Source organism: Notamacropus eugenii, chromosome 5, assembly GCF_028372415.1.
Source record: "Notamacropus eugenii isolate mMacEug1 chromosome 5, mMacEug1.pri_v2, whole genome shotgun sequence".
Classification (NCBI taxonomy): Eukaryota; Metazoa; Chordata; class Mammalia; order Diprotodontia; family Macropodidae; genus Notamacropus; species Notamacropus eugenii.
The window spans coordinates 413,795,020-413,817,230 of NC_092876.1; the positions used below are offsets into that span (position 1 = coordinate 413,795,020).

Below are 22,211 nucleotides of genomic sequence, written 5' to 3' on the forward strand. Positions count from 1 at the left end.
GCTGTGTGACCCTGGGCAAGTCACTTGACCCAGTTTGCCTTAGTTCCTCATCTGTAAAATGAGCTGGAAAAGGAAATGGCAAACCACTCCAGTATCTGTCAAGAAAACTCCAAATGGGGTCACAAAGAATCATATATGTTGAACAACAACAGGCCCATTTCTGGTTGAGTTGGGACCCCCATATTGGTGCTTCTTTGTTGGCAGTTTCCAATCATATTGCCTTCAGGCTTCTAGGTGACCTCCCATGTAGTAAGAGTGGAAGAAGTTATGGCAAGAGGTAAGTGACCTTTCTCTTTTTTTCTCATTGGATCTCTTGACAGTTATTCGGAATTTCAGAGTTGACTGAAATATATATGTGGGAGCTGGATGGTCTGCCTCCTGTTCAGGAAGCTATCTTGATAATATTCTCTATTTTATAAATGAGTTCATTCTCTTTGTCTGCATAAAGAATAGATGAGAACAACCTGAACAGCTTTTGTAGTTCAGTCTATTTATTCTAGAACCCTTACTTTCTAGTATAGATGATGAAAAGACTTTTTTGGGTGCCAATGAATCAAAATGACAAAATGTTTAACAATCAGCTCTATGAATGCAATACTTTCAAGTTTAATCTGCCATTAACTTTTCTCTATCACTTTTGTAAGTCTATGCACTCAATAAAGCAATAAATCAAGCCCTGATTTGTAGTGCTTGCTGTTTTTTGAAGTATAATTGCTCACGCTGAAAATTTAACAAGTTACCCATGTAAGCTAGCTCCAGCACTGAGTACCCCCTTTAACTCTCCCAAGAATAACTCTAAGACTTCTACTCAGCCTTCAATTGGATTTCCCCTTGCACAGATTGAAGCCATGGAGGAAATTTTTGGTCTGAATTTATGATTTCATTGATATAGGGAAATTCCAGTAAGGAAATTCCATCTACAAAAACAGATCAGTAACTATTTATCAATTTATAATCTTAGAGAGTTGCCTAAAAAACACTGAAAATCTAAGTAATTCCCTTAGGCTTACAGAATGCAAGATGCAGGACTTAAAACTAAGACTTTTTGCCTTAGTCTCTATGTCCTACAGGCATTCTTCATCCAAAATTCTCTCTTGTCCTTAGTAGATATTCTCAAGCTTTCAGTTTTCTCTGCCTTTACTTGTCTTAAACTTAGTTCTATGACAGGAGGTACGTGACCTTTCTCTCTTTTTATAATACTTAAAAAATTTCCACTTGATTCAACCACCCTCTCAAGCTATAATTATGTATTTCTCCTGCCTTTGACAGCAAAAGTCCTAGAAAAACCTGTCTATAATTCTTGCCTCCACTTTCCCACCATCCACTCCATCGCAATCTGGCTTCTGTCCAAAACACTCTATAGAAACCTCTCTCTGAAAAAATCATCCATGATCTCTATATTTCTAAATCCAATAGTTTTTTTTTTTTAATTTTGACACTTTTAACTCACCTCTTTCCTTCTATATACTCTCTCCTTTATGGGTTTCTATTTCACTACTCTTTTGTGACATTTTTCCTACTTATAAGACAGATCCATCTATATAAAAAGAACAGACCTCTTTATCTTAAATCTTTCTCTCCTACTCCTTCTGTCCTCGAACAATCATTGAAACCTTGTTCCTTCCTGATGACAGTTTCCCTTGCCGCATTTCACAGTACTAGCTGTACCCATTCCCTTCAGCTAGTTGGGTGAAGTGAGGGATTTGGAATAATCCTAGCTTCCTGTTGCTACTTTCATATTCTCTCCTTACCTCCATCACCCTCTTCATCACTTTATGTTTGGACTATTGAAATAACCTTCTGCTGGGTCAGCTTGCCTGAAGCCTCTCCCCACCGTAATTCAACCTCCATTCTGCTGCCAAAGTAATTTTCCTAAAAGCACAGATCTGATATCATGTCAAACCTTGCTTTCTCCCCACCCCCACACTCAACAAACTAGTGGCTCCCTGTCACCTACTGGATCAAATATAAAATCCTCTGTTTGGTGTTCAAAACCCTTCATAAACTAACCCCCACCACATTTCTAATTTTCTCCTACCTTATTCTCTGTTCTTTGATCCAGTGACACTGGCCTGACTCTTGATTGAATAAGACACTCTATCTCTAGACTCTAGACATTTTCTCTGACTGTCCTCCAAGTCTGAAATGCTCTCTCTTCTCATTTCTGCCTACTGACTTCCCTGGCACCCTTCAAGTCCCTATTCAAATCTCATCTTGTACAGGAAGCCTTTCCAAGTTCTTAATTCTAGTGCCTTCTCTCTGTCATTTCCCATTTATTCTATACATGGCTTGTACGTACATGTCATTTGTTCACTATCTCCCCCATCAAATTGTGAGCTCCTTGAAGAGAGAAGGTATCTTTTGTCTCTTTTTATGTCCCTGACCCATAGCATGTTGCTTGACATAAAGTAGCCACTTTAAAAAAATTAACTAACAATATCCTTTGTAGGTTCCTCATCCATTTACTGGCCCAGGGCTAAATCCCAAGATTCTGTCTTGAGACCTCTCCTCTTCTCCTTCTACACTTCTCTCTCTGCACTCAGATCTCACGGATTTAACAATCTTTCCTATGCACATGATACCCACATTATGTCTAGCCTTCAACTCTTTCTTGAGCTCTAGCCCCAAATCTCCAATTTACTGTGGGACATCTCCACCCGGATATTTCATAAATATCTCAAACACAACATGTTCAAAATAGAACTCATTATCTTTCCTCCTGAACTTTCTGTCAAATACACAAAATGCCCTCATCCTGCCTATTTGCTGTTCCTTCCATACAATATTCTTTTTCCCATCTCCGTGCTTTGGCACAGGCTATACTCCATAGGTAGGAAGTTCTCGCACTTAAATTCTGATTCTCAAAACTCCTTCCTGTTTCCCCAATTGTTATCTCCCTACTTTAATACTCTACATCTGCTCTGTGTGTATTCTGTATTTTCTGTTCATATGTCTTTATCTCAAGCTCATTGACACTATATCCACATTTCCACACAAGACTGAGAGTGTTTAGAGTAAAGAGATAATAATTGGGGGGAAAGGAATGTTTTTGTTTCAAAGAAGTGACATTTGAGTTGAATCTTAAAGGTGTTTCATAAGAGGAAGAAAGAAAATACTATAAAGTTAAGCAAAACTAAAACAAGGGAAAGGGGTAAAGAGGCTTAAAGATAAGGGGAACAGAGCCTCTGGTTGTAATGTTACCTTAAAATATATTCAGCTAAATAACCAAAAAAATTCGTGCCATGATTACAGAGAAAGAGGGGAAAATCCCAATTTGGAGGAAAAATATTAGAGACAAGTCAAGGAAAATATAAACCTAATTCCCATAACTTCAAATTAAAATGAATTAAATAATCCAATAAAAAAAGAAAAAGACTGATGGATGAGATCTAAAAAAAACTCACATTCTGTTGCATATAAAAAACAAAGAAATACACAGAATAAAATGAGGGCTTAGAATGATATTTGCCATGTATAAGGTGAATCCCAAAAAGAAGTGCTATTATGCTATCAAAGTAAAAACAAATATTCAAAACATAAAAAAATAAACAAGATAGGTACATTATTCTGAAAGAAACTATAGACAAAAAACAATATTAATATTAAGCACATATTTATTCCAAATGCTTTAGTATGTAAATTCCCAGAGGAAAAGTTAACTGAAATACAAGAAAGACATCGACAGTAATACAATAGTTACAAGAGATAACAATGTGCCATTCTCAGTTTGGGATAAGTCTAACCAAAAGATAAACAAAAGGAAAAATATAGAATTGAACAAATTGCTGGAAAAACCAGAACTAAAAGATTTATTGCATCTTTTAAAAAGGATTGCTAAAAAAAAATACATATTTCTCATCATAATATTGAACTTTTAAAAAAAATGACCACGTATTAGGAAACAAAGATATTGCAAACAAGCTACAACCCCAAATTAAATATCTTGAAAAACTAAGCTTAATCATTAAATGAAAAGACTTTCAACAACAGAGAAATATTTGTCGAATTCTTGAAAAAAAAAAGTAAACAGAATAATTTACTTGCAAATATCCCCAACAACAGAAAGACTCAGAGGTAAAAATGTTTTTATGTTTATAAACTATTTTCTTATGCACACAGAGAGAGAGAGAGAGAGAGAGAGAGTAGAGAGATGCAGCAGAATGCACAGAGTAATAGATGGAGAGTTGATCTGAGATTCAGAGATAGCCAGGTTCGAGTCCCACCTCTGAGACATACTGGTTCTGTAACCTTGTGATATAACCTTTCATTTCCATAGGCACTAAAACTATAAATTGCAGTGAGTTCTGACCTGATATCAACATACATATATTGTAGATGTATACCGATGTATATGTATACATACACATGTAAAATATGACTATGTGCATATGTACATAAATATATTCCATTATAATGTATGTATATATGCATATATGTATTACATTTATATATACATATATATATAATAACATTCTCAAATGCATAAAGGATTCTGTGTTCCTTAAACCAACACAGATCACAACTCATCTGTGGCATGGTAAATTATTCTTAGGGATGTCATTCCCTAAGACATGAAAAAGTCACACATCTAGTAAGTGTCAGAGACAAGATTAGACCAATATCTTCCTGTGTTCAATCAACCTAGTACTTTAGGTACTGCCTGTGTGCATGGGTGTTTTGTATTTTCTTACCATTCTCACCAGAAGACTTCTCCTTTTCGTTGGTTACCTCACAACCCTTTTGCTGCAGACATAAAAAGAACAGAAGAAATTGACATCAGGTAGATCCAAAATTGTTATTATATAAGATAGATAGACAGACAGATAAAGATACCTACATACATACATACATATCATCATCATCATTGGTCTTATGTCCTCAAAGAAAGAAATGCAGGTTAACCATAGTCACATTAAAAAAAAAAAAAAAGCTTCCAATCATTACTAATTAGAAAAATGCAAATCAAAGCAATTCTGAGATTTTACCTCCTACCGGTAACATACCTTGACAACTCAGTTCTCTCCCAAGTCATTTCCCCTCACCTACACTCTCTCCTTTTCTCTTTATCTTCACTCTTTGGTGAACAAATCTAATTCTCCACTGACCTCCTTTCCTGAATTCTTAGCCTCTTTATACCATTAATTACACCCAGTCAAACCTCAGCCTTGGCTACTTTTCCCATCATTCACCACCTTTATTTCTAAACATATGCTTGCTGGATGAACATGGAGAAAATCACACAGCTGTTCTGAGTGGGTCTGCTACAAATTTATGTCATCCAGCCCCAACAGGTCTGCTAGCCAATCCTACTGTATCTCCTTTATCAGCTTATTATTTCACTATCCACAGTAGTTTTTCCATGGTTCCTCTTCCCCTCACTCTATCAGCAGACATCATTGCCTCATATTTTACAGACAAAAGATGAAGTTGTGATTTCCCCTTCTCCCCTCTTCTTCATTTTCTATCACTCTGATGCCCTCTGCCACTATTTCCTCCTTTACCCATTTCACATGATGAAGTGACCTTACTCCTTATCAAAGCTAACCCTCTTCTGGTTCAAGCAATTCCCTGCCATTCCATCTTTCCAACAGATTGCCCCTCAGTCATCTCTACTTCGTTATTTATTTTCAATCTCTCCATTTCTTTTGACATTATCAGTACCAGTTAGACAAACAGGCCCCACACCAGGCATATAACAATACTATTATACTTAAGCAATGCTATTAATTAATTAATACTAACATTAATAGTATTTGGTTGGTTTGTGGTTTAGTATTGATTTGTAGTTTTTCTCTTCCCTTCAATCACATCCCCACAACCCTATTTTCTGTAACAAAATGAAAAAACTAATTTCACATCTTGTCATAGTTATCTATGAGGGACTAAGAGGTTAAAGGGAAACTTGGCTCCTCACGATCCCTCTCACAAATGACAACTGTTCAGTCACATCCAACTCTTTGTGACCCTGTGGACCTCTCTTTATGGGATTTTCTTAGCAAAGATGCTGGAATGATTTGCCATTTCCTTCTCCAGAGGCAAACAGAGGTTAAGTGACTTGCTCAAAGTCATACAGCTCAGGATTTTGTGATGCTGGGTTTGAACTATGGTCTTTGTAACTCCAAGTCCAGAACACTATCCACTTTACCACCTAGCTGCCCTGAAAAAGATAGAAATATTAAAAAGAAACAAACTTCCATCTTAGAGAAAATAGGACTATTCCATGTGATGAAATCTGTCCCCAATGATATCCTGTATTGACCATATTATATAAAGATGCAGACACCTTCATCTTTAAGATACTGTAACTTCTAAGTGACTGCAAACCTTCAGAGGAGTTATGAAGAAACTCAGTGGTACTAAGGCCCATTACTTAATTTATCACATGGTCAAGGAACTAATTATGATTTTAAATTATGGAGCATATTTAAAAGGGACAGCTAGGTGGTACAATGGATAGAGCACCAGCCTTGGAGTAAAAAAAACTGAGTTCAAATCCAGCCTCAGGAATTTACTAGCTGTGTGACCTTGGGCAAGTCACTTAACATATTTGCCTCAGTTCCTCATATGTAAAATGGAGGCACTCTGGAGAAGAAATTGGCAAACTATTCCAGTATTTTTGTCAAGAAAACCTCATGGACAATGTCAACGGAACCACGTAGAGTTGGACATGAATGAAAGACTAAACAACAAAAATTGCTTAGAAACTGTTGGAATGTCTTATTTTAATTTTTCCGTAAAATGCAATATATATACACACATGCAGAGAGAGAGAGAGAGAGAGAGCGATCTTTGACCAGTATGGTATTAAAAATTTGCATCATGAATATATTTCATTGGTGTACCTACACTGGAATAGCATGGTGTAGTGGAAAGGACACAGGACTATGGAGGAAGAGATGAGTTCTACCTACTCTCAGTTCCAGTGTGACTGTGAACAAAGTAGTTAACCTCTCTGGTGTTCAGTTTTTTTGTAAAATTAAAGCACTGACCTACGTGATCTCTAAAGATAATCCTAGAGAATGAACTAACATTCTATGATGTTCTTTAATCTCAGGGTTATAAAGAATGAATTTTTACATTTGCATTTTCCTTCTCTGCCTCTCTAGACCTGTAGACTCTATAAAATTTGCAGACATGAGGATAAAGTAGTTCATTTTTATTCCATTGGAAAGTTGGGTTTATTTTCTCCTAAATACCTATCCAACCAAACAGATATACAGCCAAGTATCCTGGAGCTAAAATAAATCAGAAAGAACTATTTTACAAATAAGTAGACTGCTTAAAATATGACTTTTTTCCCTAAACATATCCACACTTAGAGAGGCAGCATTGTATAGCAAATAGAAGACAGGGCTAAGAACTGGAAAGATCTGACGTACTTCTGACATACTGACAGTATGAACTTGATCAAATACTCCCAGTGCTCTAGGAAAATCTCTGAGACTATGAATTTCAAAGATGTCACCAACATTGGTAAAGAGAGTTTTCTCATCTTATACAAACAAAATCACTTGCCTACTCCCTCTCCCAATCTACTCTTACTAATTTGAGAAAATACCAATACACTGTGGAAAGTTGTAGCTTACAATGTGACTATATGTAGTTCTTGTTATCCATCATCCTACCAATGAATCTAATGCCCAGACTTGCTATGTAGATACCCTTCATATAAGTATCTATGTATACATACACAAAAACATTTGTATTTTATATATGTACACATGTGCATATATGTATGCACATACATGTGTAAATATCTGGGTGGGTATATTAATATGTGTATCTGTGCATTTATATTGTATATGTATTATATATGTATGTGTGTGTACATATATGTATGTGTGTGTGCATGTGTGTGTGTTTCTTGGTTGGTTGTTGTGTTTCATTCTTGAAGAAGACCAAAATGATATCACCATATTGGCAAAAGGTGTAGTATGTCCAACTGTAGCTGACCAGTCAGCTGATCGTATTCAAAGCCCAGAAGGCTCTACCACAGGTTGGGGACAAATAGTCCACATGAATGTTTGGAATGGAGATATCTCTAATTTGTGCATCTCACGATTCTTGAGCCACTGCAGTTCTGCTTCATGCACAGAGCACAGTGCCTTCTTTGATGCAGGCATGCCATTCTGGGCAGTCCTTTACCAGTGTCTCCCATGATATACAGTTGATTCCAAAGTTCTTCAGAGAGACCTTGAGAGTATCCTTGTACCATTTCTTCTTACTTCCATGTGAGCACTTGCTTTGTAAGAGTTCTCTAGCAATGCAAGTATCAACTTCATCTTCTATGTGTACACTCCTTGAAAGTATACCGCCAAAGTAAGTGAACTTATCCACAGCATTTAATGTTTCTCTATTTGCTATAAATGAGGGTTGCACATATGGATGGTGTGGTACTGGCTGGTGGAGAACCTGTATTTTCTTAGTGTTACTTGTTAGGTCAAAATTAGCACAAAAATTAGCAGGGGATCAGTCCATACTTTGTTGGATCTCAGCCTCATAGGCTGCACTGAGTGCCCAATCATCTGGAAACAAAAAGTCTCACATCAACTCTCCCTCCACTTTAGTTTTAGCTTGTAGCCTTTTCAATTTAAATAATTTACTGTCAATGCAGTAGTTCACCTTGATGCTGTTTATGAGTGTTCTGGCCCAGAGAGAAATGCAATGCTGTACATCAAATTTCTAAAAACTGCCCACTCCTTTTCTGCTTCACTGTTGCCAGCTGTATGTCGACTCAGCTTTCCCTCCAAGTCAACAGCACACTATTCCCCCTAGAAGAAGTGCTCCAATCTATCCATATTAAGTCTTCTGGTAGTAGTCTTGCTTGGGGCCACTTCTTTTGTTGAATGTGAATATTTACTTTGGAGAGGATAAGTCTACAATCAGTTCAGCAGTCTGTACCCTACATCACCTTTGTCACTCTCACATCCTGTTTCTTCTCCTTACAATGACATAATCTATTAAATCCCAATGTTTGCTGCAAGAGTACTTCCACCAAGTTTTATTGCATTTAGGTAAATGGAAGACAGTGTTGGTGTTCAGAAAGTCATGAGTTGTACAAATCTTCAGTAGTAAGTAATCATTGCTATTGGTGTTTCTGACTCCATGCCTCCCAAGTATTCCTTGCCACGTCTGTTAGTCTATGCCTACTCTGGCATTAAAGTTACCCAGATATAAATTTGTCCCCTTTTAGCACATTAAGAGTGAAGGTCTCCAGATCTTCATAAAATTTTTCCTTGACCTCATCAGAGTTCATCATGGTAAACATATGCATTGATGATGATGGCATGGTGCTTTCCTACAAGTAGCAATCATGATGTCAGGAGTCTATTGTTCATTCCTTTTGGTGGGCATATAGCTTGTTGACTAGATTAGTTTTGATTTCAAAATCTACACCAACTTCACAGCACTTCCCTTCGCTATGACTATTCCAGAAAAACATGTATCCAGCTCCAATTTTGGTAAGCTGGCTTTCATTTGCTAACTTTGTTTCACTGATGACTGTTAATTAGATGTGATACCTGCTAAGTTCTCTCACAACAAGAGCTGTTCATTTATCAGGTCTAATGGATTTCATGTTGTCCATAAGCTTGTGCACATTTCATGTGCTAATGGTGATGTACAAAACCTTTTTGTATATATTTTTGTGTGTTTTGACCACAGAGTAGGATCCCCACCTAACATGGTAAGCAGACAACTTTTAAGGGACCTTTTTTTAAGCCCCTTCCTCATACCAGGAGGTGAGTAGTGTGGTTCCTCAAAAAAGCTTCTCAGTTCCCCAAAGGGGTGCCAAATACCACTGCTGATGCAGTCCAGGGAGAGGACAATCTTATGGTCTGGGTCACTTGCAGGCAGAGTTGTGACTATAGCTCCCAGTGAATCTATACCTGCTACTTCATCGCTTGCCTGTCACCATAGAACTTTGTAGTAAAATGGTATGGGTGATTTCTTTTGATTCACACATAAATTGGATTTAAGTAAGGTGGAGCTGTGCAAATTTGTTGTCCTCTCTCTTCCTGTGTCGTCAAAGTCCAGTGGCAAGAAAAAGTCAAGATGACTAATGATAGCTCAGGATGCAGTGAATAACGTTGGCATCTCAAGCTCTAAAAACTCCACAGCACCTGCTTCAGCTGCCTTTAGGGCTATCAGAACAAATTGTTCTCATCTACCTATTCTGCCGGGGGAATTCTTCACATGCTTGGAGTAGATACTCCCCTAACTCTCTGATGGGTTTGAGACCATTCAGTTATCCTCAACCTGGTTTAGCATGTCTGCTGAAATGATTTGCTAGGGTGTGGCCATTACACATATTACAGTTGTTTGGAGCCACAGGTGGAAGTTGAGTGAATCAGGTAGTTACCAAAGGTAGAAAGCAGCCCTAAAAAGGGCTTTGCAGCCCCCACACCTAAGGTAACAATCTTCCTTGAACACCCACTACACCTCCCATACATATCTATATATAAATATAAAATATATATCTCTATATAAGTTTATATACATATAAATTTTGTTTGTAAACATATATCTATGCAAAAATATAGTTATATTATTTGTGTGCATATACGTCCACAAAAATATACACCAACTTTTATACAATCTATGTCAGACATGTAGAGATATACTTGCTGTATGACCTGGGCAAATCACTTAAGGTCTATGATTCACACAACTCTCGATTACTGCAAGTTAGAGAAAAAGTGCTGACCTCCATTGTAGGAGTTTTCTGACTGGTGAGAGCTCCCTATACCAATGAAATCACAGATCTGTGTGTGTGTGTGTGTGTGTGTGTGTGTGTGTGTGTGTGTGTATGCATACACACAGATCTATCAACAAACGTACATGTTTTGTGGAATCTGTAGAATTTATTCACATGCTCTAGGTTTTGCTTATATACAAAAATCATTTAAGATAAAAGGCCAGATGTGCTTTAGAATAGCAGCTACTATAATTTAAAAACCAAGGTATTAGTTATTAAGAGACACAAAATAAATAGTTCCATATGAGATAGGTATAATACATACTTGGAAAAAATCAGAGATTTCAAGTATGATAGATCACAATAGGAATAATTTGCCTACCTATTCTTTTTCCTTCCTTCTATATATTTCTATTTAGCCAAGTGGCTAAGAGTAAAGTAGGACATGGTATTCCTTTCAGAAGAGTTTAAATTTAAATTCAGAAAGCAAATAATACTTATAAGCATATAAAGTGAGAAAAAAAATTGACCATGTTTGTATTTTGGAGCAAGACATAGCCTCTAATTGAACCATTATGAAAACAATAAGCAAGTTCATTTATCCAAAATAATGTAGTTATTTAGCACTTGATATTTTTAAGTACATAACACATAAACTTATTACTTATCTCTAAGTGGGAGCAAAGTCAACAAGGAATCTCCCTAGATTGCAGCAACTGATTCAGAAAGAGAAAGTGACTAAAACTCAGCAGGCTACTTCAATACTTTTAAGTAAATAATGTATAAACTTAGTACTTAAACATAAGGGCTTACGTCAGGGTGCAGGGAATATCAGAGGAGAGAAAGAGATATACATGAGAAATGCTGCAAGGGTGAAATTGATAAGCTTTGACAGAAGAGTGGATATTACAGGAGGGTAAGAGAGTGGAGGGACTCAAAAAAAAATCTAGCTTGTGAGCCTGCGGATTTGGAATAGTGGTAGCACATTTAGGTTCTCATTCAATAATTGACAGAGATCTAGCATATTTAAATTCCTTAAAATTCTCTTCTTTCTAATTTATCATTTTTTGGTTAAAATTTGCCTAGATTTGAAAGGGAGTGAATGTATATCTCAACTATTATAATTTCTCAAGCTATCTAAAAGTTTGATTAACTTTTCTTTTACATATTAGGAGCTACGCCACTCAGAACATTAATATTAATTCATTATCTATGGTAGATTTAAACACAGTGTAGTTTCCTTGTTTACTTCTCTTAATCACATCTCTATCTGAAATTATGATGGCTACCTATCCCTATTTTACTTTTAGTTCACCTGAAACATAATACATTTTTCCACCCCTTGATTTTTATTCAGTGTACATCTTTTTTCAAGTATGTTTCACGCAAATATCATGTTGTCAGACTCTGCTTTCTAATACATTGTGCTAATCTCGTCTATCTCATGGCTTAGATCATGCAGCTTATTTTTTTTAATTGTGTATTTTCATCCAGCCTTCCCTTTAATATTTTTCCCCTTTTTGCCTTGTTGGGTATTGAGAGAGACAGAGGGTATTTAGCACTAGGGGTTTATGTTTAATGCATCTACATCCATTCTATTACTCTCTTTCTCTTCCCCTCACGCTATCCCCAAGCATGGGTTATTTTCTTTTCTTTATTTTTTTAACTCTTTTTTACCCGCCAGTCTCAAAAAATGAAAGTAAGTTTGTTTTGTTTATCCTGCTCAAAATCTATTCCCCTCCTTAAACATTCTCCCATCTGCAATTCCATGCCTGACTGATCGCTTGATGAGTTTAGTGAATTCTTACACTAAAGTCTTTGTAAGTGTGTGTGTGTGTGTGTGCATGTGTGTATTCAATCCTCTGTTGCCTGATTCAGACAAAATTGAGGTTCATGTGTAGTCTTCTCTCCCTGACCTTTTCTGCTTCTTGAGCATCCTAGTTATGTGGGAAAACAAGTTTCACCCATGTATCTCCCTCTTTTTTTCCATAATAGTGTGCTTTTTTTCTTTCCTTTTTTCTTTTTTTCTCTTAATATTATCAAAACAAAGCAAAATTTATCCCATATATTCTGCCTCAATTTCTCCCCTCTCTCACCTTTGAAAAAATTAGCAGCCTGAGAGGGTTCTTGCTTCTCCTTCTTTTAGTATATAAATATTTCCTCATTGTAGGCTGTTGTTCAATCCTTATTCTTCCAACTCATCAGGACCCATTTGGGATTTTCTTGGCAAAGATACCAGAGTAGTTTGCCATTTTCTTCTCTAGCTCACTTTACAGAGGAGGAAACTGAGACAAGAAGGGTTAAGTGACTTACCCAGGGTCACACAGCTAGCAAGTGTCTGAGGCCAGACTTGAACTCACAAAGATGAGTCTTACGACGCTGACCTGACACTTCTATCCACTGTGCCACCTAACTGCCCATTGTATAGCCCCTTCTATTTAATCTTCTATATTTCTCTTGACTCCTGTGTTTCCACTTCAAGCCATCTACTGATCTTGGATATCTTCATCAGGAATACTTAGAAATCTTCTATTTAATTAGAAATTTAATTTAATTTTAATTTCATTAGAAATCCATTTTCCCCCCTTTAGGATAATATTTAGTTTTGCTAGATAAATTTTTCTTGCTTATAAATTAGACCTTTAACTTTTGCCTTCTGGATTATCATATTCTGAACTCTTATATTCTTTTACACATGTAAGAGTAGAAGGGGAGGAACAGGAGATTTGGTTACCTCCACCTCATCTCAATTTATTGAGTTACAGGATTTAATCACAGGTAATAAGATTTTAATGTGTTATCAAGATATTAACACCTGATTATTCCTTTAGGAAGTGTGAAACCTCTCTTCTTGCTTCCCTCCTCCTCACCCTACTTTCTTCTCCAGAGTGTTTCTCTCTCTCTCTCTCTCTCTCTCTCTCTCTCTCTCTCTCTCTCTCTCTCTCTCTCTCTCTCTCTCTCCCTCTCTCTGTCGGAGAAACATTATTAGATGCATAAAGCTTCCCACAACCTTATAACTTTGTAGAGTTATAAATAGCTAATAGCATGAGGCAATTGATACTTCAGGTGACCTGAGGCAGGACCAGAAGTAAGGAAAGAAAATTATTCTTCACCTCTTAGTAGGAGGGTAGAAGAACAACTTTTCTTCTTCTTCTCCCCTCCTCATTGACCATGACGTCTAGTAGTGAAGTTAATCATCCAGAAAGAGATACTCTGTCTAGCAGTTAGAAAGTCAATCCAAGAAAATCTGAGCACAGTTAAGACAGTAGTTAAGACAGTTGGAGCATACATTCACTGGAGAAGGAGATGGCAAACCACTCCATCTGTGCCAAGAAAACCCCAAATGGAGTCACTAAGAGTCAATCACTACTGAAAATGAATGAACAACATACACTAAGATACAGAAAATGTGTCAAAAGAATACCAAAAAGCAAGCCAGAATTTACTTCAAGGAGCATGACCTTGGACAAAAGAGAAGAGAGCAGACACTAGAAGACTAACTTAGAACCTGACTTAGCAGAGACACTAGGCCTAGAGTTAGTTTTGGGAAGGCTCCAACAGGAGAGAAAGGACTGAAAGGCCCAGTAATACGGAAGGAGTCACAGTTCCGGGGTGGAGAGGAATGGTCATGGTCACAATGGTCACAACGGAACAGGGTCCCTACTAATGTGAAAAACAAAGCAGAGAACACAAGGGCAGTGAACAGACCCCTTCCAAGCTCATACCACTTAGGAAGCATTGAAAACTTACAAGCTCCAGATGAAGCCATGGAGGTGACAGGAAAACACAGAAGACAGATAATCAGGTCTGTCATATCACACACACACACACACACACACACATACACACGTACACGCACATGCATACATACACCCAGACACACACGCACATTCACAGACACCAAAGGTTAGAAGAGCCCAACTCTAACTTACATTCCAAAGTCAAGAATTTAGTTGGGAAAACAAGCAAACAACACAAAAAGAATCTGATCATAAAAAGCTACAGCATTAACAGGGAAGCTAAAAACACAATCTCAGATGACAACAATGACTTGAAAACATCCACAAGCAATGCCTTTTTTAAAAAATGCAAATTGGATGGTAGTTCAAGAAGAATCTCTAGAAGACCTAGAAAATATTACTCAAATAAGAGTGATAAAAGAAAATTTTCAAGAAAGAAATGAGATCTATGGCATAAAATTATGAAAAGAATTAACAGCTTGGTAAAAGAGGCACAAAAAATTCTGAAGAAAACACTTCTTTAAAAATCAGAACTAGCCAAATGGTAAAGAGAGAGAGAGAGAGAGAGAGAGAGAGAGAGAGAGAGAGAGAGAGAGAGAGAGAGAGAGAGAGAGAGAGAGAGAGAGAGAAAGAAAGATTAAAAAAGAGGTAAAAGAAGTAAAAAGGTAAAAAAAAAAAAACCTTCACTGAAGGGAATAGCTCCTTAAAATTTAGAGCAGGTCAAATGGAAGCTAGTGACATCATAAAACATTAAGAAACAATAAAGTCAAACATTTGAAAAACAGAAGAAAATGTTAACTATCTAATAGGAAAAACAAGTGAAGATAGATCAAGGAGAAATAATTTAAGAAATATTATTCTGCCTGAATGACAGGCTGAGAGCCTTGATATTATATTTCAAGAAATTATAAAGGAAAATGCCCTTATACCTTCTAACCATAGGGCAAAGTAGACATTGAAAGAATCTACAAGTCATTTCCTGAAAGAAATTTCAAAGCAAAACCTGTCAGAAATATTATAGTCAAAATTAAAACCTCTCAGGTCAAGGAGAAAATATTGAAAATAGCCAGAAAAAAATAATTGAAACACTGTGAAGCCATGATAAGGATCATATAAGATTTAGCAGCAGCTAGTATGAGAAAGAAGTGTGGGGGTTAGAATATGATATTCCAGAAGGCAGAGACAAGACTGCCACTAAATTATAACACACAATCAAAAAATGAATATTTAATGAAGTGAAGGACTTTCAAGCATTCCTGGTAGAAGGAGTGGATTCAGAAAAATCTAGGAAGACTTATATGAACTGACGCAAAATGAAGTGAACAGAACCAAAGAGCAATGTATGAAGTCACAGTAATATTTTAAAGATAATCAACTGTGAAAGACTTAATAATTCTGATCAACACAACAATCCATGAGATCTCCAAAGGACTCATAATGAAAAATGCTATCCACTTCCACATAGAGAAGGAATAGATTCAGCATGCAGAGTTAAGCAAATTTTTTCTCTTTATTTTTCGTTTCCTTTTTCCAGAACATTGTGAATGCAGAAAAACATTTTGCATGATTTCATATGTATAATGAGTATCGTATTTCTTGCTGTCTCCAAGGGTAGGATGGAGATGGAGAGAGGGAGAGAGAGAGAGTTTGAAACTGAAAATAAAAATAAAATTAGAAAAAAATTTAAAAATGTGTTAAAAATATCAATTTTTAAAATAACTTAAAAGAATGAAACATGAAGAAAAAATTCTAGACTGATAAATGAAACCAGGATCTTTTTTAAAGTAATAATAATAAATAAATCAGCTGATCATCAAGCATGCATTAAGCACTTACTATGTTCCAGGTAGTAGGTTAGTTGCCAAGGATGGAAAGCCAAAAATGAAATCATTCCAACTCACAAACCATTAGTTAATATTTTTTAAAAAGAAAATAGAGAAGCAAATTGTCAAAATTTAAAAATGAAAAGACAGTCTTCACAACAAATGATGAGGAAATAAAGGAAAATATTTTGCCTAATGATATGCTGCCTTAAATTGACAACTTCAGTGAAATGGCTCATCGCACAAATTTTAAAAATATGAAGTACCCAAGTTAGAGGAAACAATTGAGAACTTAAATACTTTTAAAATAATAGATAATTTAAATGACCTGATCACAGAAAAATAAATTCAATGAGCCATAAATAACATCCCAAACAGAGATCTCTCAGGATAAGAAGAATTAATAAATTGACCAATATTTTAAGAAAATTAAATCCAATTTTGCATAAAATATTTGGAACATCAGTAAAGAAAATATCCTCCCAAATTTCTTCTATGAAACAAATATGACGATGATAATATAACCATGGATGTATAAGTCATGGAAAGATAACTATGAATCTCTATAGCGAATATTGATACAAAAATATTGAGTAAAATGTTATAAAAGAAACTACAGTGAATGCCTTAAGGAGATTCTATACTACAACCTGACTGGACTTATGCCAAAAATACAAATTGTCAAGTCAGGAAACAATTTTTAGGTACCTATTTTGTGCCAGGAATTATGCTAAGTGCTGAAGAAACAAAAAAAAAGAAAAGTCTCTATTCTCAAGAGAATATATTCTGGGGGGAATGACTAACAACACTCAAAAAATCATGCACAAATGTGTACACAAAAATATGTAAAGGATAACTATTTTAATGAAAATATTAATATCATAATTATAACAAAAGATTCAGAAAAATTTCTAACAAAATGTAATATGCATTTATGTTACAAATACCCAAAAACCATAGGAATAAATGGTTTTTCTTTGATTTAGTAAATTATTTCAATCTTAAAACCAAGACCTAGTATTATATGTGATAGAGAAACGCTGGAGGATTTCCAGTAAGATGTGGGATAAACATAGGAACTATAGCAAGAAGACAAGATTAAGAAACTGAGGGAGTAATTATGGGCAAAGAAGAAAGAAAAATAAAGCTATCTGTGGAAGAGATAATTATAGAGAACCCCAGAGATTCAACTAAAAAAGTCTTAATAATTGTGATTTTATTTCAAGTTATTTTAATTAATCTTGCATTTTGATTATCTTTGAGTTCATTTCTCATATTATTCCAGAAATACCTGACATACTTTAACTCTAACATGTAAATTAGACTCCCCCACAAGCCACCTCCACTCTCTCACACTGCTATATATTTGGACTTTGCTTTCATAACTATCCTTGAACTTCTCCTTTCAATCACATGTCAACCTTGGGTTTTATAGAAGAAAGAAATGAATGTATGTAATAAGGTAACTCCAAAATTCAAGGTCCAACCTTCTGGTTTTGGCTTCATGAATCCCATTTTCATTAAAGTCATAAAGCTTCATAAAGTCTAGCAATGGAAAGAAAGTAGTGCCCTTGTCCGTCCATGGTCAATATATGAAGTTATTCCTTTGCTGTCAGTAGTGTCTCCACAAAAAGATTTAAAACTGTTGAGATATTGAAAGTAGGATGTCTATTTAATTGAACTAGAGGAAACAGTTTCAAAATATCATTGTCTACATAAAAGACATTGTTCTTCAACTTTATTAAATTTTTTAAGCAGACTTAGGTTTGTCTCTGTAGGTTCTGACAGGAACTTGGAAATCATCCATGAAGGAGAGCCCCATACCTATAGATTCACATTATCTGGTATCAGGGAAAATAAATATTTGTGAGGAGGAGAGTTGGGCAGCAGGAGGGGAATGGGTAGAGAACTTTCTAAATTTTGAATTTTTATCACCATTAAAAAGCCTATAAATTATTTTTAATAGTAACTAGTAGAGTACCTGTGGGCAAAAGTAATTAAGGAAGATTTGCCTTAATTGCATTCATTAGGAAAAGGAATCAGAACTATCCAAAGGATAGATTAAGTTCTGAAAACTTTGTTCTGTGTACCATAAAACTTAAAGAGAACACAGATCTGAGACTGGCATACTTTGAAGAGGGGATTTTTGAGAAGAGTTTAATTGAGGTGGGAGGAGGAGTTTTTAGGTGGAAATTAATAAGCTTCTGACAACTAATCCATGAACTTCACATAACACTTTAAAGTAATTTCTTAAGTACTGTGAATATATGAGTCTTTAAATAATATGAAAATGGGTGAGATACACAGCTAAATTTGATGTTTTATGTCCTGGAATCTGCATTGTTTTAAAAAAAAAACTGCATTCTTTTTTGTACCAACTTGCTACTACATGCGTTTTGGTTAAAAGAACTTAATAGAAGTTACTTCTAACTTAGAGGTCTACTTTTCCTTCTCTCAACTACTCATCTGTACACACACGTACACACACACACACACACACACACACACACACACATATATATTCATAACAGTCATTTTATGTCTGAATCTATATTTCCATTCCTGGTATAATGTTTAAGCATAGCTATCTTTTGGACAGTATAATAGTTCTAAACATTTATTCATATCAATAAAGCCCTGTTGAATAAGAGTACATTTTCTGTTTCTTCTTTAATGGCTTTTTCATGTCCAGGGGAGACTGACTATTGACATTTTTAAGGTACTCACTGAATAAAAACATAGAATAATCTTGATAACAGCATAAAGATGAGAGGGACGGGTTAATCTTTTGGCATTATTTCATATTTCTAAAATCTCAAGTTCTTTCAAAAATTACAAGTTAGTCTCAAAAAACTCAAGAATTATCCCTATTCCCTTCAAGAAAAATTTAAGAGTTGAACATTTATTTTTAATTGCATCTTAAGTATAAACAGTTTCAACTCTGAAGCTAAACAATCAAAGATGATTTTTTTTGTCTGTCATTCCTAGGTTCTGTGTATCAGCTTAAACTGTTTGCTTCAGGGTTCTATTTATTGATAATTACTTCTTTTCCCAATGTCCACTTTCCCCACGCCAAATAGAGGATATTACTTACCTCACTCATTGTAGTTTTAAATGTCTGGTCCTGGACTTCTGCTTCCTCAGAAGGTTTCTTGTAGGTGCAAGGTTTCCTGCAGTTCCTAGCTTTTGTCTTTAAAGGGGCTGCTGGCTGTCATAATAACACCAGTAACCAATAAGATTCATTTACCTGCTGTAAATACTCAGCACATATTTGATAGCACAAGAGGCCACCTAGTGTACAAAAGAGAAAACATTAGCCAAAGTTGTTGACTAAACCCCATAGCAGAAAAAGACAAAGTAGGAAACTGGACAGTGGAATCACAAGTGAAGAAATAGTGATGCAATTTCACTAGATTATAATTTTAGCACAGCAAATGCTCTTTAAAATGTTAATCAATAAGAATATTTGTGCTTTTTTAAAAGAAATCATGAAGCAATTATGCCCTCTTGTATCTAACTCTCTGAGGACAGACTCCCTGTCTTAATTATTTTTGTATACCAAACATAGTAGGTAAGTTTATTAATAAATGCATAATAAATACATAAATGGTAGATATGTGAATAAATCAATTAATCCCTTCATTAAATTTTTCCCTTGGGAAAGATTATTTCCCTTTTTATTCCTCAACTTCTCCATAGAGATAGATTTTCTTTCTCAGAGAAAGCCTGTCCCACAAAAGACGGCCATCCCAGATGCAAAGAATCAGAGGAATGAAACTGCAAAGAGATTTTGGCTGAGTGTAAGTAAAATCTTCCTTAAAATTAGAACTATTCTACAAAATGGACCCCTCAATTTATGGTAATATTGAAAGTCAATGAAATTATACAGGCCTCTGATACAGATGAGTACAGCATTATTGGTTTAAATTGTCTTTTGAGTAAGCTTATTCATTCATATTTGAAAGTTGTGAGTCTTTCTGTATATAATGACTATACTCCAGGGGGTAACAAAGATCAAAGTTCCCAATTCACTATGGTGGGGGAAAGCAACCAGAGAAGTAACTCAGGGACTACCATAGAATGAAGAGACAAGTAGATCAATTGGGATCATTTAGCAGTTCACAAAATCCTTGCAAGTTTGTAGTGATGTTCTAAAGTATTCTCATTAAATGTTCTTTAATGTTGTCTTATCCAGTAAATAATCGTCCAATTCTAGTACAAATACATTTTATCTCTGGGACATGTATGTTTAAAGTATTGTAAATTTTTTTTCTACATTAATCAGAATTGTCATGATCATCCACACACCAGTTTTGTGTTCCTGCAACAATTGCATCAAACTCTGACTGCTCCTAAGTACATATTTTTATAGTTTATTGACCTGTCATCCAAATGTTTCCAAACCATTAGAAGGGCTCAACATTCAAGCACAAACCAATTCTCATGAGAAGGACAGACACAACTGAGTACACTTATTTGCATTTGAACACTACACCAGAGTAGTTCCCCTGTTCACATCTCTTATCTTCTAATCATACCTCATCCTCTGCATAATCACAAGATCAAGATGTTACAAAGTTTGCATTTTTGCAACACAAATGTGAGATTTTTTGAAAACCATAATCATTAAGCATATGCATTACAAGCCACCTTAAAACCATCATGATTTATCACAAATATTTTATAGAAACACACATATTCCACAAAATTTGTAAAATTTTGTTAAAACAAAATTATACATATATGTAGAAATGTATATGACAAAATTGGTAATTATATACACATAATGGCAAACATATGAAGTTTTGCCAGGTTACTTCTGTTAATTTTTGTAGAATGTCTTATTAAATAGTCATGTCTGTTTTATAAAGTTTTATGATTTTATATTTAGAGTTTTCGTAATTACAGATGGAATAAAATTTTACATTTTATAATCATAGTTATATAGTATATATGTATAGTATGTTTTGATAGCATATATAGCATACATAGTTATATAGTGTATTTTAATTTGGAGCTATATACTAAAGAGCTATATAAATGAACTATAAACTCATAAATCTACTATCCATTAATAGCACTGGTCAGTGCCTTAGACATAGTGAAAAGCCCTCATCAAATATTTATTGTTTCAACCTTAATACCACATATTTTCACTCTCTTCTCTCTTACTAGCAAAGGTTTGGATATTTTATTTCTCTTAAGCCTTCTTTTGTCTCCTGGATCTTTCTTCCACATTTTTGCCCTTCTGGATTTATCTCTCCCTGATTGGCTTTGCAGCTTTTGAATATAAGACCAGACGTGAAATTAGAAAACTTGCGTTCAGTTATAGATTTTCTAATAATGAGTTTATGAAACTGAAAAAAAAAACTTAATATCATTTGAATAAAAGCCAGATAATTTTGATATTACCCAGGATTAAAAGTAGAGTACTTAGTGCCGTATGTAAATGTGAGTGCCATACATGACAAGCAATTGGTTGGAGACCTATATCCACTAAAGAAAAAGAATTCTCTAACATTTATTTATTTGAATAAGGCTGTATCTGAAAGGTTAGCTTCCATCATGTTCTAAAGGAAGTATGAGGAGAAGTCTCAATGAGTGGCTACATGTAATGAGGGACTATGTGAAATAAGAAAAGCAAGGATGAGAGGGAGAGAGAGAACAGGTTAAGAACTCTAAGCCCAGAACTTTTTTTCAAAAACTTTTTTCTTTTAATTAATTTCTTTTTAGTTTTAAACATTCACTATCACAAGATTTTGAATTCCAAGTTTTCTCCCCATCTTTTTCCCCTCCCCAACCCCAAGACAGTGTGCATTGTGATTATGCCTTCCCCCAATCTGCCCTCCCTTCTATCATCCCCTACCCCTGCTCTTATCCCCTTCCCTTCTATTTTCCTGTAGATCAAGATAGATTTATATACTCCATTGCCTGCATATCTTATTTCCCAGT

General features: G+C 35.3%; 1 protein-coding gene across 1 annotated transcript in view; it reads right to left on the minus strand.

The window, feature by feature from the left end:
* PCP4 (Purkinje cell protein 4) overlaps window positions 1–21,497 on the minus strand; it is a 29,599-nt gene extending 8,102 nt beyond the window's left edge. The window contains exons 1-3 of the mRNA XM_072615768.1: window positions 21,432–21,497; window positions 19,354–19,467; window positions 4,692–4,743 (exon numbers count right to left, since the gene is read on the minus strand). Of these exons, the coding sequence (XP_072471869.1) occupies window positions 4,692–4,743; window positions 19,354–19,467; window positions 21,432–21,497 (232 nt within the window). The remainder of the gene's footprint in view (window positions 1–4,691; window positions 4,744–19,353; window positions 19,468–21,431) is intronic.
* Window positions 21,498–22,211: the final 714 nt, after the last annotated feature.